Source organism: Schistocerca americana, chromosome 6 (genome assembly GCF_021461395.2).
Source record: "Schistocerca americana isolate TAMUIC-IGC-003095 chromosome 6, iqSchAmer2.1, whole genome shotgun sequence".
Taxonomy (NCBI): Eukaryota; Metazoa; Arthropoda; class Insecta; order Orthoptera; family Acrididae; genus Schistocerca; species Schistocerca americana.
In genome coordinates this window covers 142834450-142859854 of record NC_060124.1, presented here as the reverse complement: position 1 = coordinate 142859854, position 25405 = coordinate 142834450, and the positions used below count along the sequence as shown (strand labels likewise).

Genomic DNA, 25405 nt, shown 5'->3' with positions numbered 1-25405 from the left:
ACTACTGAAGCGAGGAGTGGGTGACAAATTTAGACATTCTGCGCACTCTCGCAGGGATTCGTACTCGTTACACAATGGCACCACCTGATCGGATTTGGGAGTGGCCAGCTTCAGGGGTCTATAGATGTGCCACTTCATGTATAAAGCCGTACTATATTGTGTTGGCCAGCGTTTGTTAGGCTCGGGCGTCAGCGCCTTGCGTTGTATCAAGTTTGCGTTAATGCCTTGGGTACGGCAGTCGCGCTGCTGTGTCCGCGAGTGCAGTCTCATAGGCAGCCCGCTACACACTTTCGTGGTGTCTGCGCGAAAGCTACAAAAATGAGAGGCTCCTGTGCACGACTGAATATGCCGTTGGTTGTGTCTGAAGATTAGCGTTTTTGCTGCTTCATTCTCAGTACGTAAGTCTGGGTGGCAGTTATTCTTTTCTGATGGATTTGTTAGTATATCTGTATTCATAGATATGGTTGTGGTGTTCGAAGATGATACACTTAATGTAAGAGTTCCTTCATCGCAAACATAGAAACTGGTGCCTATGTAATGAGGGACAATACAAGTGAACGGGTCAAGTACGATATATGGAAACCTATGGACTTGACTGTTGACAGTTTACGATAGTCTTACAGAATACGAGAGGGAAGAATCGAGCAGCTTCTAACTTACTAAGTTGAAGCACATGAGTACTAATATTTATTTTGACCATCTTATTTATTCTTTATCCCAGCCTTGTCCTTTGCCTTCAGGGGATTGGCATGCTAATCACGATTGGGCAATTTTAGCGGTAGAGGGTAGCCAAATGCCCTTCCTGTCCTCACCCCTTCCCTGGGAACGGGACGGAATTTGTGTATACCATCTGTCTGCTTTTAGTGTTATCGCAAGCGAAAGGATGAGAAAGTTTTCGCAATGTTTGGGAATCGGGTAACTCAGGCAGTACGTGGGTACAGCAAGGTATGCACCTAGTGAGAAGTGGGAAACCGGATAAAAACCACATCCATGCTGGCTGACACAGGCCTCGTCATAATCCCCCTGGCGGGTTCGATCCGGGGCCGGCGCGGCTAACTGCATACCGGAAGCGGCGGGGTAACGCACGCGGTTAACCGGGCGGGTATTTTTTTTTATCTTCATTCGTATAATTACTTTATTTATGAAATAAAATTAAACTGGACTTGAATTTGATTATTAATTCAATCAAACTCCAAATGTTTCATTTCATTTTTCAGTTCAATTTTCTCCAGTGAACCATTATAATTATGGCCATTTCGAAGTGTCTTTTTAGTTTGAGAAAGCCAAGCTACTCCTGCAGCATATCAGCGCAATAACTTGTGTGGCTGTCAGTAGGTCTCCTTGTAAGAACCATTTGTCACGTTCGAGATGGTTCGAATCCGCGTCCGTCCATTGAGATTTAAGTTTTCCGTCGTTTTCCTCCAGGCAAATGCCGAGATGCGTCCTTGAAAAATTCCCAGCTTGTGCTGCGTCTCCAATGACCCCGATCTCGACGGGACATTAAACTATGATCTTTCTTTCTTCCTTCCTTCCTTCCTTTCTTTTGCTTCGCAGTGACTTCAAGAGATCGCACGCACTGACCAACGAGGTGGCTCAGCTTGCGCGTATGTGTCTTCTAAGGTGGGACATCATTTAACTTAACTCTGGAAATAACGCTTTTACTGATTCGTATCTGTTAAACAAATAATACATTCCGCGCTGGACACATTATGATTTTAACGGGGTAGGACTGACCAACAGACAACGAGTTTTCAATGTTCACCAGTTTTATGGATAGCTACCCAGGTTTTATTACAAGTTTTTCTTCTTGCTGTTAAATAATTTTAAACAATTCGATACCGTTCTTGTCATGTCACTGAAACAGGCAGCCTTAGAGTTCCATCTTGCAACCTTTTACGCACAAATAGTACCGTGCGATCAGGGTTGAATACGGGCACCTGCGAGGTACGCTGATGAGCCAAAGCTTTATTAGTACTGAATGCCGGCTGGTGGCTTCGAGCGTACGTTAAACAGTAAGGGATGTATATAGTCTCAGAAGAGACGAATGGGGGAATCATTCTAGCGCTTCGGAACGACCATCTCTTGCCGCGCGGGATTAGCCGAGCGGTCTTAGGCGCTGCAGTTATGGACTGTGCGGTTGGTCCCGGCGGAGGTTCGAGTCCTCCCTCGGGCATGGGTGTGTGTATTTGTCCTTAGGATAATTTAGGTTAAGTAGTGTGTAAGCTTAGGGACTGATGACCTTAGCAGTTAAGCCCCATAAGATTTCACACACATTCGAACATTTGAACACAAACGACCATCTCGGAAAGGCGAAGCTGGTCGGCTGTTAGAGTGCTACTGTTGTGAGCACCTATGTAAAGTGGCTGAAGGACAGCAGAAGCGCTAGGAGGCGGCAAGGCGTTGGACGTCTACGCCTCGTCGCAGAACGTGGGGACCACTGCAGTGAGCACGAGGTCATCGAGATTCGACCATGAATAAATGGAAGTTTCTCGCTTGGTTCGCTAAATTACATTTCTTCCTACAACAGATCGATCGTCAGAAACGGTTTTGTTGTTTGGAGGTGACAGTTTGTAAAACGTGTAGTAGTTATAAAGCTGTCAGCACAAAATAACATGTTAGTTTCATGTAAATTATGTGTAAAACTATTTAAATAAGTGTTCTCCAAACTAGTATTCTAGGCCTGATTGACTATGTACGAAAACCAGCGCAAAGAATTGACGCCTGATTATCACTCCTTTATACAAGCTGCAGTTCTGTACCATATGATAATAATTTTCGGACTGAACAATAAAAAAGTCACAGTCTAAATAGCACAAAAAATGGAAAACATGTTTGGGTAAAGAAAAAGGAAATAAACGGTGTCTTGCATAAGACGGAATATCTATCCAGTTCTTTGTTGAAAAGACCCTAGAAATAAATAACCCGAAAAATCAGGAGGCAGAGCCAGAGCATCTCTATTCAGTTATCAGTGAGTGCAGGCCGGTTCGAGAACATTTTTTCCATACAAGCGACTTTTCATTTGCCATCCCCGCTTTCACTCGTACACTTCGACCCGTATCACTTTTCGCTACTAATTATGGTACGCTCTGTATACAAATCCCGCACTTTGGTGCCCTTCTCAGTTTGGCGCCCCATACGAACGATGCTATTTGTGATAGAGGGATTAGACAGAACTATGGAAACACCACGAGAAATCCATGCTTCAACATAGAAGCATATGCTAGCCAAGCGTGCAGGCTGCACTGTTGTATCTGACCACGAGCTGCGACTGTGCAGTGTCCTCAATACATTGCAAGTGTCAGTCACAACCAGGAAACTGTTACGCGTAGTTGTGAACGCATTATGTCGCAGCTAAGTGAATTCCAAGGTGGGTAAAGTGTTCGTGCTAGTAACCCAAAGTGTCTGGTGCTTCAAGAGGCACCGCATCCAAGGTTTATGTCACATACAAGTAAACCGGAAAAACATCATTCACTAAACGACAACGCGGACGAAAGTGTGTGTTGAGCGATTACGATAGACAGTCGTTGAATAGGATTATGACGAAAAATAGGAGGATGGCATCTGAAAAAGTCACTGCAGAAGTAAATGTCGCACTCGCTACTTCTGTCAGCACCAAAACAACACGAAGGGAGCTCCATAAGGAGGGAACTGTAGGGTGAGCTACAATTCCAAAACCAAACGCGATGCATGAAAATATGTTGCCGAAGCCATAGAACGTGCACTATTGAGTAATGGAAGGAAGTCATTTGGCCGGATGAGTCTTGTTGAACACAGTAAACACACTTTCCAACTTATGGCCGAGTTTACGCCCTAATTTGAGCAGTCACATCGTGGTATTCCATGGGCCCCGTGGTTACTCGGCAATGTCGCATGTGACGATTTTAGCTGACCAGGTACATCGCATGGTATAGTGTTTGTTCCTCAATGGCGACGCTATGTTCCAAGGCGAGAGGGCTCAAAAAAATGGTTCAAATGGCTCTGAGCACTATGGGACTTAACATCTATGGTCATCAGTCCCCTAGAACTTAGAACTACTTAAACCTAACTAACCTAAGGACAGCACACAACACCCAGTCTTCACGAGGCAGAGAAAAATCCCTGACCCCGCCGGGAATCGAACCCGGGAAGCCGGGCGTGGGAAGCGAGAACGCTACCGCACGACTACGAGCTGCGGACTGAGAGGACTACTACTCATACAGTTCACATCTTCCAGGAACTGGTTTTGTGAGCACAGGGGTGAATCTTCGCATCTCCCCTGGCCACCACACCTGATCTCAGTATTATTGAGCCTTTGTGGTCTACTTTGGAGAGAAGAGTGCGTGATCACTTTCCAGCTCAATTATTGTCAGCTGAACTTGCCACAATTTTGTAGGAAGAATGGTGTAAGACGCCCTCGAAAACAGTACAGGACCTTCATTTACCCATTCTGAGACACTGGCAGCTGTTCTGAATACCAGCAAGTTGCCTGCACCGTATTAGTCAAGGTAATGTGCTCGTGTTTTTGGCCTTTCCGTATTTTTGTTCGTCCTGTAGAGACATATATAGTTGTGGCGCCTCTGGAACTCCTCTCAATTTGGTGTCCCAAGCGACAGCTTGTGTCGCTGATGCCTTAAACCGACCTTGTAGCTCCTACGACCAGACGGTAAAGATGAGGATGGTTATATAAAGATGCTGTGGCCTTTAGTGTTTCACGAAGATGTGATATGTGCCCTAACCCTCGGGCAGAAAGTGCTTAGCCTGTTTGACGCCGACTCCCCATTACCGAGGAACCTCGGCTCTAGCTGGAGCCGTGCGGCGCCGGAATGCCGAAGCGGAAAGACTACACGAGGCGCCGCGACAATGCGTGGGCCGTGGCCGTGGCGAGCGCCCCGGGCGGCGACGGCGGCGACGACGACGACGGTGGCAGCGGCGGCGGCGACGCGCATCTGCGAGCGCTGCGGCACAAAAACTGGCCGGCAGCTGCCCGCGAGGTCACGGAAGTCAGCGCCCTGTCCCCACGCTCCCCTGCCCCTACTCTCTTCAAATACCTAATGGACCTGTTGTGCTCCCTACCCAGTCATCGACTCCGTTTACGGACTGTCGCTGTACAACACGATATCACAATGCGACGACATCATTTCCGAGATCTTCCCGGCCTGTTTGATGACGTGTGTTTTCAGGTGATCACTTGGTTCGTCACTAGGATTGTTGCCCACAATACGCCGTAGACTGACTTCAGTTCTCGTCTTCAGGCTCTGTGAAAGCGGTGGCTTAGTGCCCATTTACACATTCCTCGAGGCGTGCAACTAAGCATACGCCAGCGAGAAAGAGAAAATTTGCGCGAATTTCACGGACCATAAAACACACATCAGTACTGCACCCACAGAGAGCAAGCTATCATGTCGTCGAGGGCTGAAAGGAAATGAGCGGTTTCTGGTTTCTTTGCGGCCGTTGCATTACTTTGAGATGACAAAAAAAGGTTCAAATCGTATGGGACTTAATTGCTAAGGTCATTAGTCCCTAAGGTTACACACTACTTAACCTAAATTATCCTAAGGACTAACTCACACACCCATGCCCGAGGAAGGACTCGAACCTCCGCCGGGATTAGCCGCACAGTCCACGACTGCAGTGAGATGACAAAAGTCATGGATACCTCCTGATATCGTGTCGGACTTCCTTTCGCCTGGCGTAGTGCAGCAACTGGACGTGGCATGGACTCAAACAAATCGATGAAAGTTCCCTGTAGGAATGCTGAGCCTTGCTGCCTCCATAGCTGTCCATAATTACGAAAGTGTTGCAGGTTCAATAGTTTGTGCACGAACTGACATCTCAGTTATATCCCGTGAATGTTCGATGTGATTCATGTCGGACGATATGGATGGCCAAGTCATTCACTCGAATTGTCCAGAATATTCTTAAAATCAATCGCGAAAATTGTGGTCCGGTGACAAGGCGCACTGTCGTCCATCAAAATTCCATCGTATTTGGGAAAATGAAGTCCATGAATGGCTGCAAATGGTCTCCAGGTAGCCGTACATAAACATTTCCAGTCAATGATCGGTTCAGTTGGACCAAAGGATCCAGTCCATTCCATGTAAGCACAGCCCAAATGGTTCAAATGGCTCTGAGCCCTATGGGACTTAACATCTGAGGTCATCAGTCCCCTAGAACTTAGAACTACTTAAACCTAACTAACCTAAGGACATCACACACATCCATGCCCGAGTCAGGATTCGAACCTGCGACCGTAGCGGTCGCGCGGTTCCAGACTGAAGCGCCTAGAACCGCTCGGCCACTCCGGCTTGCTAAACACAGCCCAAATCACAAGCTTGCGCAGTGCTTTGTTAACAACTTGGGTCCATTGCGTCGTGGGGTCTGCGCTACACTCGAACCCTACCATCAGCTCTTGCCAACCGAAATCGGGTTCATCTGACCAGGCCACATTTTTCCAGTCATCTAGGGTCCAACCAATATGGCCACGAGTCCAGGAGAGGCAATGCAGGTGATGTCGTGTTGTTAACAGAGGCATTCCCGTAGGGCGTCTGCTGCCGTAGGTCATTAACATCAGATTTTGCCACACTGCCCTAACGGATGCGTTCGTCGTACTTCCCACATTGATTTCTGCTGTTATTTCACGCAGTGTTGCTTGTCTGTTAGCACTGATAACTCCCTACGCCGCTGCTCTCGGTCGGTAAGTAAAAGTTCTTCGGCCATGGCGTTTCCGTAGTGAGAGGTAATGCCTAAAACTTGGTATTCTCGGCACACTCTTGATGCTGTGGATCTCGGAAAATTGAATTCCCTAACGATTTCCGAAATCTAACGTCCCGCGCGTCTAACGCCAACTACCATTCGCGTTCAAAGTCTATTAATTCCCATCGTGCGACCACAATTACGTCGGAAACATTTTCACATGAATTATCTGTGTACGAATGACTGTCAATGCACTGCAATTTATACCTTGTGTACGCGATACCACCGCCATCTGTACATGTGCAAATCGCTATCTCATGACTTTTATCAAGTCATTTTATATGCCATCGTACACGATGACATGCGAGACCTCCCCCTCTAATTCTTCCACTTTCAGATCTGACCAGAGTGATTCCAGTAGCACGGCTTTCCTCAGGTTCCAGTGCTAATTAACGAAGTTACGCAAAGGATTTTTGATAACGTGATCTTGTATATAGGCCTCTAAGTACTGTATATCGAGTAGGCTGCAACAGTGTTTTTGAAAATACACATACCTGCCCAAAGCAGACTCTATCCAGATGTGTTACCAGCGACATGAAAACATTTGTCTCGCCGCTGTAGACGGACCAGCTGTTATTGTATGTATGTCGGCGGGAAGGAGCACGCCTTTCTTCTTCCAGTCTTCTTGCACGCTGTCGCAGTTCCAGTCGCTTACAGCAAAGTCTTGATGCTGCACCCAACCTGCCATGATACCCACTACATCAGATACTGGAATGCAATGGAGTTTAACGCTATCCCCTGCCATGGTGCCGACTATTTCAGGTACTGGCGTGCAATGGGCTTTTACAGTTAATTTACTTAAATGACATAATTTTCTGCTGTTGCATCTTTGCAATGGAAATACTGGTAACAGTAGCTTTAGTATTACAGTATAATGAGAGGTAATAAACGAAAACACATACATGAGTAGATACATTTTTATCGAGTAATCATACGTGGGATGCACTACATCAACAGGTTCTTTGTTTACCTTATCATCAGTACAGAATATTGAAAATAAAGCCTTCTTGTAAGCACAGAATTCAGCATGTATGTCTCTCAAACTTATTTGCAGTACATTAGTTTCCACTGCCACTATATTGACCCACCGTTCAAAGTCGTCTACATGCACACTGTCCATAGTACATCCTCTACAGTGTCTCTATACACAGCTTTAACACAAGGCAGGCATCTGTTCAGTCTTTCCAGCACAATGGATTGCACCGTCTGTAGACCAAACGAGTCTTTAACGGTGGAGTGCTACAGATAAATGGATGTGTCACTTTTCACACGAAGTACATTATCATGGTACACTGTTTCAATTGATAGAGTTAGAGCAGCACAGTAAATGTCCAGAGGAGGAGGGCTCTTATGACACTCGGCGGTCAGCTGCTGCTTGATGTAGGATTTTGCACGACACAGTTCATCCCATTCCACCTCCTAAAACACACCTTAACATTTTTAGCTGAATTCTAGATCTCTATCACAACTCACCAGTCTCTGTCTGAGGATGCTTCTGTACCGATATGTAAATGCTTTGAAGCACTAGCAGTTAAATTATACACTGAAGTGAAAAGTAGCGTTGCACACAGATTAATTGGTATCTTCTCATCCACTACATCCTCACTTTGTCCATGCAGTATCGCTGGAATAATCTGCTATGGGGCATATGATGGGGTCCAGTACCGACCTTCGTCATGCTGATTGGGGCCCTCGGTGCACTTTTGCGAATCAGGAGCTGGATGGGTGTCTTCAACCAACAATAACAGCTCATTGTCCTGCTCCAACAAGCTGGCCAGCTGCACGACAAGATCCCAGGGTGCTGCTGCTGCTGCGGGTCCCGACAGGCTGGGACACATCTTTGATGCAGATCCCTACAGGTTGGAGGACGTCGCATCCACTGATGAACTAAGAAGAAAAACCGTTACAATCGATAATAGCAGCACAAATACTTCATCTTTCTCACAAGACAGTCAGCACAAACATTAAGCAAGGAGTGTTTCCTCTTCTGTGGCTTCTTCCTACTCTGTGCTGGACGGTCTCAGCTGACGCTTCATGCTGACTGCAGCTGAGGTTGCACGGCTGCTGGGTCCACCTTATATCCCTGATTTGATTCGATGCTGCCTTCCTATTGGCTACTGTCAGTTTCAAGCACCTTTGGTTGCATAATTGTGGACTAGACCAGTTGCTTGGTCCTCTGGATCGGAGTCAAAGGTCTCTTGTGAGGTGGAAAACTGACTGTGAATTTCAAAAATGGCAAGTAGTTATAATAGCAGCATCTTCATACCATTTTGCTGCATAACCATTATTTACTGAACGATATTTTCCTTCTTCTTCAGGCACTCGTCCAATATAACACCTTTCCATTCTGGATGTGGGAGGCTATGGGTGCAGTCCTCGGCTGTGTGCATACAGGCAACAAGACTGTTAAACTCCTCCCGGTCAGACACCAACAGTTCTTCGATAGAAGACATCCCACACAGTAGCGAGCGTGGCAAGACATTGATGATGGCGTGAAAGGGTTGGTTGGTTGAGGGGAAAGTAGATGGAGATGAGCTATTGAAGCTCTTCGGTGGTATATAGCACATATACGGATATGCTTCCACTAAAGCAAATTAGCATCAACTGCCCACCTCTTCTGTTTTGGAAAAGTGAATGTGTCAAGTGGAAAATGTCGGCAGTTTGTGCCTACACATGAGCGTGTATCAGTTGCGACATGCATCTTGGCTCCATCCCTCTGCATTGTCACAATCTGCTGAACCGAATCATTCTGCTTTTTCTCCTTTATTCTGTGATTATCACAATATTCAACCCCCATGTAATGAATTGTGGCTGCAGTCCTCCCTCAAATGTGTACATGTAATACATCTATTGAAAGCTGCTCTAGCCGGCTGGTGTGGCCGTGCGGTTCTAGGCGCTTCAGTCGGGAACCGCGTGACCGCTACGGTCGCAAGTTCGCATCCTTCCTCGGGCATGGATGTGTGTGATGTCCTTAGGTTAGTTCGGTTTAAGTAGTTCTAAGTTCTAGGGGACTGATGACCACAGATGTTAAGTCCCATAGTGCTCAGAGCCATTTGAACCAAAGCTGCTCTATTCTTCACATTCATCTCATTGATCGAACACATCGTGATGCTTCCACAACGACAGCTCAGCATAGACTGAACCTCTCTCACCAATTCTGGTCACGTGACCGGAGAAAAATAATTCGCACCCAAATTTGAATGTCCCATCAATTTCAGTGTGAGGGGGTGGGGGTGAGACATCAGCACTGCCGTGGGACAAAGAAATTCACAAAATGGCCGACATTTCAAAAATGGCGGGACAAAGAAATTCCCCTCATTTTTGAAATGTCGGCCATTTTGTGAATTTCCCGCCCAAATGGGAAATTCCTGCTAATAGGGTAGTTGCGTGAGGGTTAGGGCGAGGGATGGGGAGGGTAAGGAGGGGGGGGGGGGACCCACGTGCAGCTGGAGAAAGCACATGACGTCATCCAGGGTTGGGGCTGGGGGTAGAGGTGGGAGGATGGGGGTAATTAACTGGTTAATTTAGTTAATTTGCATATCAATTTGATATCAAAATTGCACCGATGCCACATCAACCCATTACTTTAATGGTCTGACGATGTACTGGGTGCATAAAGGCCAAGGATCGCGCATTCGTGCATTTCTGTGATTGCCACTGATGTAATTAGCATGCTAAACTACCTTCTGGGTAAACTGTCCTTAGCATCAGAAATTGTCGTCAGGGGCCATATATATCAAAACTAAATACACACATCAAAAAAGTTTTGCATCGCCCCAGTTCCCAAAACTCCTGAAGATAGACGTTGACTGTGGCTACTGTATCACAGACACAGTCCCTTTCGCTGTTCAGGGATGTCACTAAAACCGCCCAAAGATGTCAACAACCATGCATGAGCAGCGCCTATTAGACTGAGGGGGTCCGACAGCCGATCAGTTCCAGTCATTCCAACAGTACACGGCTCGTGTTGTCTGTAGTTCAACCATGTCTAGACGGTCAATACCGCGGTTCGATCGCATCCGCATAGTTACTTTGTGCCAGGAAGGGCTCTCAACAAGGGAAGTGTCCAGGCGTCTCGGAGTGAACCAAAGCTATGTTGTTCGAACATGGAGGAGATACAGAGAGACAGGAACTGGGACAATTTGGACCAACAGTGCCTTGATGAACCTGTGGATAGTATGCCACGACGAATACAGGCATGCATCAATGCAAGAGGACGTGCTACTGGATATTAGAGGTACCGGTGTGTACAGCAAACTGGACCACCACCTCTGAAGGTCTCGCTGCAATGCATGCAATCTGTGGTTTCCAAGACCAATAAAAAGGACGGAAATGATGTTTATGTTGATCTCCATTCCAATTTTCTGGACAGTTTCCGGAACTCTCGGAACCGAGGTGATGCAAAACTTTTTTTGATGTGTGCATAAAATATCTAGAAGTATGCATATGTAGCGATAAAACAGAGTGACCGCGTAAAACTAATCGCAGATGCAGACTGAGATTCATTGGAAGATCCTCAGGAAACGTAAGCGAGCGAGGTCGCGAGGTGGTTAAGACACAGGACTCGCATTCGGGATGACGGCGGTTCACATTTTTGTCCGGCCACCCAGATTTACTTTTTCGTGATTTACCTAAAACGCTCCAGGCAAATTCTGGGATGACTCATTTGGAAAGGGCACAGCCTAATTTCCTTCCCCACCCTTTCGTAAGCCGAGCTTGTGCTCCATTTCTAATGACCGTATTGTCGAAGAGACGTTAAACTCTGATCTTCTTTCTTCCGTCTTTCTGGGAATCTAGTCCGTCAACAAAGGAGATAGCCTACAAAACTCGTTCGACCAATACTTGAATATTGCTCATCATTCTGGAATACATACTAAATAGGATTGATAGAGGAAATAGAAAAGATCCAAAGAAGAACAGCATATTTCATTAAGTATTAATTTAGCGAGTGCGAAAAAGTTACGGAGGTGTTCAGCCAACTACAGTGGCAAACGATGCAAGAGAGGCCTTCCGCATCACCGTTTGGTTTACTGTAAAGATTCCAAGAGTGTACGTTCCTAGAAGAGTCAACCAATACATTGCGTGCTCCTACGTACATCTCGCGAACATCGTGAAGATAAAAATTGAGAGTTTCGAGCCCACACTCAGTCATACCGCCAATCGTTCTTCCCGCAAACAATTCGCAAGGGCAGGGTAAGGCTCTGCTATGGCCGCCAGCGTCCTCATGGCAGTCAACGTGTTAAATCACGCAGTCTTTCCGCCTTACCGACATATGCTATCTTCTTTCTTCTCGAAATCACTTTCTCAGCCCTCCGCGAGATCTGTGTACAGCTGCAGGCTTCTTCACCACTTGAAATTGCTCTTGTGAGTGGCCGCTTCGGCTACTGTCGACAGCTTTCGTGTCAAATCATGCGCTTTCACGCACGCTTAAAAAGCCTTCTGTTCCATGCAACATGTAGCAGTAAGAGCGGTGAGGGACGGGGGGGGGGGGGGGGGGGTGGAGGGGGGGCCGTCTGGCAGTCTGCGTAACCCTGGAGAGGCTTGTGCGCGCTAAAAGAAATGTGTAAAAAGGCTCTAAAAGTCTATCTACACGTTACTTTTAGTGTACATGAGTCCCCGGACGTAATGCCTAAATCGTTCCCTTTACCTGGATACTGCATGATGCATCGAATCAAAGCCAAATCTATATCCATGAGTGAGAGAGCATTCGATATAACACGAAGCTTTCACTAACTCGCATGTTTTAAAAACGGAAAGACAGTCCGCGGCTGGAATGTAGCTTGTAACAACTTTCCGCATGGTATCGATCTACTCACTGTCTATCTAGATCGGTTGCCGAGCACCAAAACCCAGAGGGCTGGCTATTGAATAGTCCAGTTGATAATTTTACGCTATAGGTTAACGAATAACACTTGTAATTGGAGTAAGAATCGTCTGTATGACATCCATTGAACTGACATGTGGTTAATAGTAAATCGGTCGAATTATTTTCTTCCGATTATCTACATTTGTTTACATTCCAGTATTACTGTCATAGTCGAAAAAACACAATAAAAAATACTAATTAATAGCGAGGAAGTTTAAAGCCCATGGGTTCTTAATCTAGGCTGTTATTGACCATAACTCGTAAGTAACCTTCAAAACTGTCACATAGTGGAAGCAACATAGAAATTCATAGAACGTAAAGAAAACTAACTTTCCAGGGATTTATATCTTGTTAGAAAGTGACGGAGAATCCGGGAAACTTTGTACTTTTTTGAGGATTTACCGAAATAAGTAGTAAACTGTGTCGTATTTTCGGCTTCGAAACAACTGATTTGTATCGCTGTTAACACCAAAAACCTAATTGTAATTTTACACTGTCCAATTAATTGAATAGCACTAATAAAGTCACAGCTTTGAGAAAGCTAACTTCAAAATACATTTTTGACGAGGAGATGCCAAATTTACTCTCTAGTCAAATTACGTGTACTGTTAACAATCAAAATTGTAAAACCATATTTTTGTAATCTTTAATATGTGTCCTATTTGTAATGCTAATAATGGCTCTGAGCACTATGAGACTTAACCTCTGAGGTCATCAGTCCCCTAGAACTTAGAACTACTTAAACCTAACTAACCGAAGGACATCACACACATCCATGCCCGAGGCAGGATTCGAACCTGCGACGGTAGCGTCTCGCGGTTCCAGACTGTAGCGCCTAGAACCGCTCGGCCACGCCGGCCGGCCTGCTAATAATGTTTCCTAATAAACACTGATGTAAGGAAATCACATTGTAGTAGATATTATGGTACTGGGAGTTTGTCAAATACTTTAGAGTTTCATGATGCGAAACTTACTTCTGATACAGATGTCTTAAAGTAAGAACATATGTGTAAAGTGTTCTGTAAATTTACTTGCTGCGCAACACTGTCAAAGACTGCGCTATATACTACGCTGGGCAGAGATATGCCTAAGTAAATGAAGATATATAAAAAGTTACACGGTCTGTGTTTTTGAGAGGCAACGTAGGACATTAAACCTTTCTTCACGAATTCCAGGACCTGGGAGCATACAACACAAACTTTTATCTTTGAAGAAAACAACGCACCGAAAGATAAGTACTAGTATTTCAGTTTAGCCCCAATCAGTTATTTGGCAGCAATTGAGTTTGCAGTCCAAGCTCACAGCATGTGAGAGCACTTGAAAATTTCAAACAAGACAACTCCGATTATAACCTGTGCATTTCACAGCCTCCGCGCCACGCAGACAAAGCGATTTAGAGGAGGAGGAAGGCAGAATATGGCAACTTTGGTGCAAAGAACAAGTGGGTGTTTGAATTGAACAATGTGAACTGAAGCAGTCTCTTTTTAACATCAGAAGTAAAGATTATCACAACAGGAGCAAACGTAATACATCATTTAACGAAATTTGCTGTATGTTGAAAGAGCAGAGGCCGCAATAACAGTGGAGCAAATTAAAAAGAAAAAAAGAACTCTTCATTGACCTTACTGCCGAGAAACAATCATGAAAGAGAAGTCGTGCTGCAGTAAGGATACTGACGCACTGAAAGTGTGGTTTTTGACAGATTTCGTTTACTGGACACGCGCTTGACAGAAACCAGCAACGTGCCTATATACAACGAAGACAGGATTTCTGAAAAACAGCATCTCTATTGTTTCTGATGGGAAGTAGCTATTTACACTGTCTGACAAAAAAAAAATTGAAGCGTCCAGAAGGGAGGAGGAAATGGAATGAAACTTCATGGGTTGAGAGGGTATGTGATGTTATTTCATTGATTACAAAATCGATTCAAATTTACAAAAAACTTGACAGCATGAGCGCACTTATCTTGCAGCCCCCTCTGACCTGGATATATGCACTGATTCGGTTGTCATAAATCTGTTGTATCCTCTTCTGAGGCAAGATGACCCACAAATGTTGTGCCTGGTCCTTGATAAGCTGTACTAGCACTGGGACAGAGTTGATGTCCTAGCTGCTCTCACAAATGTTCTATCGGCGACAGATCTGACAATTTGTTACCCACAAGACTACTTCAGCATCACACAGGCAGTTCATAAAACGACGTGCTATGTGGGGAAGGGCATTTTCCTGTTAAAAAAAGGCGCCTCGATGGTGTAGCGTGAGAGACAGCAGTAGAAGCGAAGGGTGTTCCTGACGTACCGTTGTGCCGTGAGAGTCATGGTACCAGCCGTGACCCGAAGTCATACCCGACGGCTTCCCGCACCACGATGCCAGGGGTAACATCTCTGTGCTTCTCCACAACAATTGAAGAACGGGACTTTTCCCCATGTTGCCACCATACTCGCCGACAATGGTCTTCTGGGCTAGTGCAGAAACTATATTCACCGCTGAACAGAACGCAATGCCATTCATCAGGAGTACATACTCTCTGGTCACGACACCACTCCAAACGCAGCCGTTTGTTTTGTGATCCCCAGTCTGGCTGCTACTAACATCCCACTAATAGTGCGGGAAGATACAGAATTTTGCAGAGAGTCCATTAGTTATTGTTGGAGGGCTTCCGCATTTGTGTGCAATACTGTCATTCTCCCTTGGAACCTTGTTGAAGAGGCTGCCTGCCCTCACTTTCCTATGCAGTCCAGTATCACATCCGAAAGCCCCACAAACCTGGCCATTGCACGGCCAAATGGAGACCCACAACGAGGATCCATTCAGACTATTCGGGTGACGATAACGCTACCTCACACGGGTATGCGGCATTGCCGTTTCGTTCACAGCGATGATTCGACATCTGGTGCTGGTCACGCATGTTATGTACCCTACCAGGCTCGGTAACAACACTAAATACGAACAGCGCTAACGCACTCTGGTCGCCATTCTACCTGTTACGAAGAATTGCATCTTTAATTATCCATACAACCGCCGATGGGGTGTTCGTATACGAAGTTACATTGACGTCCAACCTTGTCTTCTGGGTGCTTCGTTTCTTTTTGTCACAAAGCGTATTAAAATTTATTGAAATTCGGAGTTTTTTATTCCGTGTAATCCGTGTAATGACACGTCCACCAAAAGAAGTTAATTTAGAAGAAATGTTAAGCTTGCCACCCTTCTCCCGTCTGCACATCCGTATTTTTCATCTAAAACGACCGTTTATTTTTTCGTACTGTTCCCCGGAATGGCATATAATGCAGCGGCCGCAGAGAAAGCAGAGTTGCTGATTTCCTTTTAGCACTCTACACCATCTCTGTGCGTTCAGTACAGATGTACGCTATCTGAAGCGCGTAACACTGGACTTTCATTTTCGCTCTAACGCGCGATCTTTGTGCGTTTTAAGGCACGTGTAAATGGACATTTTGCGTATGATCACTGCTTGCCTCACCGAACCAAATGTCAGTCACCCCCTTAAAAGAACACACTGGTTGCTTTTTTGGGGGGGGGGGGTACATGCTGTGGAACTGTTACCAGTTGGTTGGTTAGTTAGTGAGTTGCCTGTTTTGTGGATTATAAATACAACCTTTCGCTGTGCTGTGGGACGAGTCTATTCCATATTTATAGCGCACTTCCTCAGCCAAACACATAGCAATCCGCGACGATTCTGCATTTCGCTATGCTTCCTTACATTGCTCGTTGTGTGCTGTCGGTGGTGGATCTCCACCTGCATATCTAGGCGTCAAAATGCTACTGAGTATCTTCCAGCACCTCCTGAAAGTAAGCGCAGCCTTTCTCCTTTAGCTGTAGCGTGAGCTCCATTTACGCGTGTATGTCATATTACTGTTTGTTTGTGTGTGTGTACTATGAACGCGTGTATTGTTTCAGGTCGCAGGAGGCCGGTGTGTCGAGTCCTGGCAGCGGACAATCGGAGTCCTCGTGTGACACCACGGCCGCCGCCACAGGTAAATTTCAGAAAAGAAGGAAGGTTAGCGTCTGCAGTCTCGTTCACAAAGACGTCAGTAGAGGCGAAAGGGAAAGAAATTGACCTTCCGTGCATTCGCCTTAATCGACCTAGAGAAACTACGAAAAAATGAAATAAGGATGGTTGGACGGGAAATTGAACCTCACTGCTTCCGAAAATAAATACGCACTCCGCCTCTTAGGCAACAGAAGTCGTCTGCTTTCCGATTTCTTTTCATTTGGATGTCGTTTCTGGACGAATATATAACGTCAGCCCATGAAAATACAGTGTTTTTTCGAACACTTTTGTAGCCAGTAGTCTCACAGAGCGAGCGTCTTACTGAAGCCTCTTCAGGGCCTCTGGATTACATACCAATAAATTCACTTCCATTCGATATAGATTATACATCGCTGTCTATTAGGGTCCAGAATGAAGTTTTATGTTGTGCTGGAAAAGTCTATGACAGGTTTCCGATAGAGACCTGACAGGAGATCGCAAATATCAAATGGCTCCAAGCACTATGGGACTTAACATCTGAGGTCATCAGTCCCCTAGACTTAGAACTACTTAAACCTATCTAACCGAAGGACATCACACACATCCATGCCCGAGCAGCGCGGTTCCAGACTGGAGCGCCTAGAACCGCTCGGCCACGACGGCCTGCCTGAAATATCCAGATATTAAAGAATAATTTATCGAAGTATCTGGAATCGAGAAAGTAAATTCCGGTTTAGACTAATGTTGATTTCGAGCACATAGATAGCTGAAATCATTACATACTACTATGAAGTACTGCATAAAAACAACAGTTGAGAGAAGTGAAACAAACGTTCACTAGACACACCGCACCGCACTGCACGACTCGCGTTGTCCTCCGGCCAGCAACAACACCATCGCAAGCGACTGCCTGCGCGCCGTTGAATGGTTACAGCAAGCTAACTGTAAGCTCTTTATTCATCCATAGTTCGTTTACACAATTATGTCAGACATGCCATCTTCATTTAAAAAGGAAACCGTTTTTAAGATGTTAGCTAAGGGGTGCCACAATGAAATCATCTTATAAAAAAATTACGCTTCTTATTTATATCACATCATTGGATAGATACCACACACGCGCGCGCACACACACATACACACACACACACACACACGAGCGCGCACACGCACACAGAAATTGGTATATCCACTTAGTTTGTAGCTGATGGGATGGCAGTTATAGTGACGTCATTAGTGTCAAGAGAATGACGCCAAAGGAGTAATAATATTAAATGAAGAAATCCCTATCTGTTATAGGTCTTCCTCCACGACATCATGTCCGTGAAGACAATTTGAACTAAACGGCTCCTTTCTTCAACGATACACGTCATCTTGTGACTTTTTTGAACAATATGTCTGGCCAGTATTAAAGATATTTCGATCTTACTATCCGATGCTCCTGTACTTCAGCAATACATCGAGGGTCCAGAAACCAAGCAAAATTGATATTATAGTGGAAATTTGCATATTATGTTCTCCGACTTCCTAAATCTGCACGCACCCGGAAAAACCTGAGCTAGAACCTCATCACAATGAATGAGATTTGAGTTCAAGAAAATGGAAAGAGGTTCGAATTTTCTGAACAGATTCTGGGTATAGGATTATACAGTAAAATTGATTAAACTATGACAGTTTACTAAAGAATGATAGGTTTGTGTTATTAAATTATGTTAATTTTACCATTCCCTGTTCTGTGATACCTAAATAATCCTTGATTCTGTTCTATTTATTGTTTAAGAGATGTGCTTTAACTGACTTTACAAGCGTTTTGTTTTAATTGTCTTTCCTTGGGCAATTTATTGTACAATTTTATTCGCTTGTAGAAAATGCTGTTTTGTGTTTTTTGTTTGTTTGCACTTCGCAAATGATTAGTTATGGCCTAGTTCCATGATCTTGAATGCTGCTGTATGAGAGCTAATTGCTGACTTGAATGTAACGGCACGGTTTTCCAATAGTAGTGTGTGACAGTGAAGAGATGGGTTACACTAATTACACCCTGGTGGTCTAGTGGTCAAGTGAATGCTTGGACACCGTAATATATCACGGGATCGAATCCTTCTAGCCCTCACCTGTCAACGATATGAAAATTCACCAGGATGAAGACTGGTTGGGATTCCACGTAGTGGCGTAGCGACGGGGGGCATAGGGGACAAGTGGGTCTAACATGCCACGGGCGCCACTTGCAGAGGGGCGCCAAATGGCCTAGAAGACAAACAAATTTTCTCGAAAATGTATTACTATTATTAGAGTAAATTCTATATATTATATTATTAATACATGTGTTCTCGGAGGGGGTAGGACGCCAGTAAAGTGTAGTATCGCATCCCGGGCGCCGAGGAGGGGAAGGGCTCAATAAAGCGTTGCACCCCAGGCACCGATTGGGGGGGGGGGGGGCGGCAATAAAGTGTCGTGCCTCGGTCGCCAGTAAATGTTGTTTACGCTACTGATTTCACGTTAAAATGTAGGTCCCCTTTCACCGATAGGAGTACTAGAGTAGGTTGGGGACACAGAAGTCGCCAAAGTGTCATACAGTTGTAAGAATTACACCAGGCTGTTGAGGCACACGGAATTATTATTATAGTGATGAAATCATTGTTGCTAGAGTGCTGCTTGATGAAGAGGAAAAGAAGAAAAGGCCGACATAAAAAATTTTGAGTGTACAACATCTGCCTACTGTGTGGTGGCTCCTATGTTTTAGATTTGGTATTTTTCTTTGTACTTTTCGCTAGTTTGGCTCCATTGCATTAAAATGAGTTATTGTCTTTTTGGATCCAGTAGGGAAAAAACGAAAAAGCGTATATCCTATTTTGGATCCAGTCAACCTGATATACATAAAGTTTTTAAAAAATTGTGAACTCCAAATATGTTGCTTTGGTTTCAGAAGAGGCACAAAATCATGCTTCAACGTAAGTATTGGTAAAGGAAATACAAATATAGCAAATTGCATTCTCTTCGTGTGATCATAATTCAACTTCACCACTAAATATAATCTTTTTCAAGCAATAAATAACTTTAAACATCCGCCTTGCTTGATAAGTAGCCTATGGAGCGCGGATGGATACTCCGTGAGATAATGCTTCAAGTGAGATTGCAATTAACTCAGAAACTTAAGTATAATTTCTTCAGACTGCTGTTCTCTCTCAAAATATATCGAATAAAATCGATTATCCGGGATATGACTACTTTATTCAAGTGTTTCTTGACCTTTCCATTCTGAACCCCAGTTTGGAATTAATTAACGTCTGTTCCAGACCTAGAATTATAACTTTTTTCAGGTTAGCCAGACCTGCGTGTCAGCCGACCAGTGATTTATGAAATGAGAACACATTCACTTTAGAAAATCGAAGCAAACAACTTGTTTCTGATATGCAATCAATGAAATTATCATGCAGAAGTAATATTTTTGCAAATCTGATATTTATTTATGGATTTCCTGTTTTGTTGGCCCGATGGCACCCTTTCCTCTTATCTACAGCTACGTATACACACATATTCCGCAAGTCACTGTATGATGTAGGGCAGAAAGTACTTTGTACCACTACTAGTCATTCCATTTATAGTTCCACTTGCAAACAGAGCGAGGGAGTAACGACTTTCTATACGCCTTCATACGCCCCGTAATTTATCTCCGTGATCCTTAGTAGAAATTTACTTGGACGGCAGTAGAATTGTTCTGCAGAGAGTCGTAAACGCTGGTTATCTAAATTTTCTCAATATTGTTTCGCTAAAACAATGTTGTCTTCCCCACAGGAATTCCCATTTGAGTTACAGAAGCGTCTCCGAAACACTCGCATAATGATCTAACCTACCGGTAACAAATCGAGGAGAACGCCTCTGAATTGTTCCAGTGTCTTCCTTTAACCCCTAAACATAAAATCACAAGTTTCTCGTTTTTATTATTATGTCAAAAACTTAGAACCCCGAGTATAATCGATCAACTGAAGAACACACCTTTGAAAAAAATAAAACCTCGCTTGTGTCCGTTTTAGCACTGGTAGTTAAGTGTTCGGCCGCTAGAGAGCACCTGATCGACATTTGTAGCCAGGATGTCACGCTTTGGTAGAGAAGATTGTAACTGGATATCGTCTTAACTTTGTGCAGCTTTGGATGCTCGACGACAAAAGACGCCGTTTCAGTCCCTGTCCAATATGTTGTTTAGGCAGTGCTTTCGATAATGGATAGCTGTAATGATCCTGAGTTTGGCATTCAGTTTAGCGGCTCAGAAAGTGAAGAATGTGACGTTACTTCAGTGATGACAGTCCGTCAAAAAAATGGTTCAAATGGCTCTGAGCACTGTGGGACTTAACATCTGTGGTCATCAGTCCCCTAGAACTTGGAACTACTTAAACCTAACTAACCTAAGGACATCACACACATCCATGCCCGAGGCAGGATTCGAACCTGCGACCGTAGCAGTCGCGCGGTTCCGGACTGAGCGCCTAGAACCGCTAGACCACCGCGGCCGGCGACAGTCCGTCAGTTGAGTGACAAGTGCTCACCAGTGGTACGAGATAAATACATCCACTGCGCTCCAGACAGCTCCTCCAAGAGTTATGTTCACAGGAAACCATTGTGAAATCATAGTTCGACTTCATAGCTGCACAGAAACTAAAAAATGACTTCAGGTTTCAGGGTATTTTAGTCAAAGTCCAGTGCACGATTATACTGGAAATTTTATTAATGGTGGTCTTCAAAAATTTGTAACTCATCATCTTGAGCTTTAAAAGGTATCTTCATACTGAGGTGACAGAAGTCACGGGATAGCGATATGCACACATACCGATGGCGGTAATATCGTATACAAAGGGATAAAAGGGCAGTGCACTGGCGTAGCTGTCATTTGTACTCCGGTGAATCATGTGATGAGGTTTCTGACGTTGTTATGGCCACACGACCGGAATTAGCAGACTTTGAATGTGGAATGGTAGTTGTAGCCAGATGCATGGAACATTCCATTTCGGAAATCGTTAGGCTATCCAATAGTTCGATATCCACAGTGTCAAGAGTGTGCCGAGAACACAACATTCCATGCATTACCTCTCACCATGGACAAAGTAGTGGCCGATCGCCTGCACTTAACGACTGAGAGCAGTTGCGTTTGTGAAGAGTTATCAGTGCTTACAGACAAGCGACACTGCCTAAAATAACAGCAGAAATCAATGTGGGACATACGACGAACATATCCGTTAGGACAGTGTGGCGAAATATGGCGTTAATGGGCTATGGCAGTAGACGACCTACGCGAGTGTCTTTGAAAACAGCATACATCATCTGGAGCTCCACTCCTGGGCTCGTGGCCATACCATTGGACCCCAGACGACTGGAAACCGTCACCTGGTCAGATGAGTCCCCTCTATATCAGGTGATAATAGCTGATAGTAGAGTTCGAGTGTGGCGCAGACACCATGAAGCGACGGACCCAAGTTGTGAGCAAGGCACTGTGCAAGCATAATGGTGTGGAATGGACTGGGTCCTGGACTGGGTCCTCTAGTCCAGCTGGAGCGATAACTAATTAGAAATTATGTTCGATTGTCTGGAGACTATTTTCAGTCTGTCACTGACTTCATTTTTCCAAATAATGGATGACGATGCGCCTTGTTACCGGGCCACAGTTGTTCGCGATTGGTTTGAAGAACATTGTGGACAGTTCGAGTGAATTATTTGGCCAGCCAAGTCGCCTGATATGAATCCCATCGAATATTTATGGGACATAATCGAGAGGTCAGTTAGTGCGCAAAATCTTGCACCGGCGACACTTTCACAACTATGGACGGCTATAGGGGCAGCATGGCTCAGTATTCCTGTAGGGGACTTCCGACGACACGTTGATTCCATGGCACTTAGAGTTGCTGCACGACATCGGTCAAGAGAAGGTCCGACACGATATTAGGAAGTATCTCATGACCTTTGTCACCTCAGTGTGTATCAAGCAACACACCACTAATACTGCATTCGAACATTACAGGATTGTTTTCATACTCACGTGCATTAACTTACATCTTCCTGCATTTGGATCAAGCTGTCATTCATAACAAAAATACAAATTCTGCTTAAGTCATCCTGTATCCTCCTACAGTCACTCAATGATGATGCCTACCCTTATACTTCAGAGTTGTCAGCAAATAATTGCAGATGCTGCTCACCCTTCTTGAGCCCATATTTCACACGTCTCTTTCTCACATAGAATAAAACCAATCTGGGGAGAGGCGGGAGGTGGGGGGGGGGGGGGGGGGGGAGGGAGAGAGCTACCTTGTATTCCAAAGAATGCGTTATCATTTTACACTTTCTGTTTGGGTGAAAGATAACAAATTTTTTTCAGTACCCTGTTATCTAACTCGCAAGAAATGCATTTCACCTTCACTTACTTTTGCCCGATGTAACAAGACAAAATGCTATGGGAGGAACTGCAGCAACCAGTCATTATTTATTATAAATGGTGACTGCTGATTGCAGTTCCTTCCATAGTAATCTAGTACACAGTCACTGTGTTCCTACACTATTATGGGAAAAAAGTATCAATATGTCATTCAGAAAGACTGCTGGAGTAATTGAAATATTACTGCCTGCTGTAGGATAAACACCGTTATTTTAACCTAACGATTATATTTTATTTTGACATGGAATAACTTATTATAAGCTTAATTGAACTCATTTTAAACAAATGATTCTCTGTAATTACATTTACTTGCTTGGGTAAGGAGCAGCTTTCTATACAGCTTGCTGCTACAGAAACTGCCTTCTTTCGTTGAGTCTGCTGCTTCCTGCAATTGTCACTTCCGCTGAAACGGGTTCTAATGATATGAGCAATCCTCATTTCTTTTGCAAATACCATGTCAAGTATCTTTCCTTTGATTTTAAATTGGTCTCGCAATGGGAACGTTTTGCCAAACTGACAAAGAAATTGTGTAGATGATAAACATTTTCTTCTGTTTTATCTCTTACGTTATTCGTAATTTCAAAATTTGCCCGTAGAATAGCAGCCGCGGATTTTTAATCGCTTATTTTTTCATGTCATGTGCTTTTATATGTGTCATTTTGCTGAGTACAATTCCTCATACTGGAATCTCTTAGATGTTAAGTTTTTTTTATTCCGACATTGCAGTCTCTGCGAACTTGCAACAGACATCCGATAGCAATTTGAAAAAGTTTTCGACCTTCAAACAGTACTTGAAAAGCACCCTTTCTTAATTGGTCGTACAAACCCAGTGGATTCTTGTACGCTGTTGTCTACATAGTCAGCAAACAACGCTCAAAGAAAATAATATTGAAACATTAGACGAAACGGCAGATGAATGGTTCAATCAAAGAATCAGTGCTTTCTTTAAAAAAGTAGGTGATTTTCTCATAATATTCCTCTACATATACGTAATTCCTATATCTATCAGTTTCAATAAATTAGCGCTAATCGTAATTTGTTCTCACTGTATAGAAGTTGCATGCAGTGGCTGTTTCTGCCTGCTAATGTATACCGTGACTCGTTCCATATTCCTGAAGGATATCCTTCTCGGTGAGATTTTTGGAACACGATGTGTAACTCGCTGAGCAGTCCGTGGATGTCTAACGCGCAGTGTAGTCTGTAGCACAAGCCGAGTTGTGTCACTGGGAAATATGAACGTCGCAGAAAAAGATTTTTAAAAAGAGTGGTTTCTTATGCATTGTCCCACCTCCAGAAATAACGATACTGTGTCATACATTTGAAACTACTATTTCGACTGGAGTGTGACAAGTCTAGTAGGAAAGCACTCCTGTCAAAACCCACGTACTGAAAGCGTCTCAAACTGCAGCAAACACGTCAAAACCTGTAAGCTACTGCTGCTGCTCTGGAAGCCTCTCACCCGACCTCGAAAGTCCATAGATTCAGTGTCACCACCTGGAAGTAAATCTTGGGTGTGACGTCATGCTGACACAGATATCACTTGAGGCGGAATACAAATTTCAGACAGGACACGGATAAAAGGCGAAACTGACGAACAGAGAAGCCATCCCGGCAGTGCTTAAACCTACGAGGCAGTCCTGAAGCGGTTGCTGCTATATAGCGGACTTGTCCATCAGTGGAAAGTACTTTTTTGCTTAGTGCTTGACGGAGGGTACTTCATACCACTGCTAGTCACTCCTTTCGTGTTCCACCCGCAGATGGGTTGAGGGGAAAATTACTGCCTGTATGCCTTTGTATGAATCCGTACCTCTCTTATTTTACCCTTATAGTCCCTAAGCGAGATGTAAGCTGGAGACAGTAGAATGGTTCTGCAGTATATCGCAAATACTGGTTCTCTGAATTTCAATAGCATTTCGCGAAAGATCACATTGGTCTCGCCGAGGATCCTCACGTGACTCACGGAGCATTTCCGCAACACTATCGTATCGATCTAACCGACTGGTAACAAGTTCAGTAACGATACTGTGTCATACATTTAAACTACTATTTCGACTGGCGTGTAAAAGTCTAGTAGGAAGGCGCTCCTGTCAAAACCCACGTACTGAAAGCGTCTCGAATTGCTTCCATTTAAACCTTTAATCCAACCTTGTGGGTATCTCAAACACTCGAGCAGTGCTCAGTACGTCGCACAAGTATTCTGTACATGATCTCCTTTGTAGGTACGCTACACTTTCCCAATAAACAGTAGTCGACCATTCGCCTGCCTTACATCAGACCTTCCGCTCTCATTCCATTTCATATACGGGTTGTTCTAAAAGTCTCTCCGCAGTTGGTGGCCGGACGTGCCGTATGATTGTTCGCCTGCCTGGGTTTTCCAGCGAAACAATAAACGCCCAACGACACT

At 44.5% G+C, this 25405-nt stretch overlaps 1 protein-coding gene across 2 annotated transcripts in view; it reads left to right on the top strand.

The window, feature by feature from the left end:
* Positions 1-25405, top strand: part of LOC124619300 (eyes absent homolog 2) — a 760861-nt gene that overhangs the window by 681424 nt on the left and 54032 nt on the right. For both annotated transcript variants that reach the window (XM_047145588.1, XM_047145587.1), the window contains exon 3: positions 16514-16590. In XM_047145588.1, the coding sequence (XP_047001544.1) occupies positions 16514-16590 (77 nt within the window). The remainder of the gene's footprint in view (positions 1-16513; positions 16591-25405) is intronic.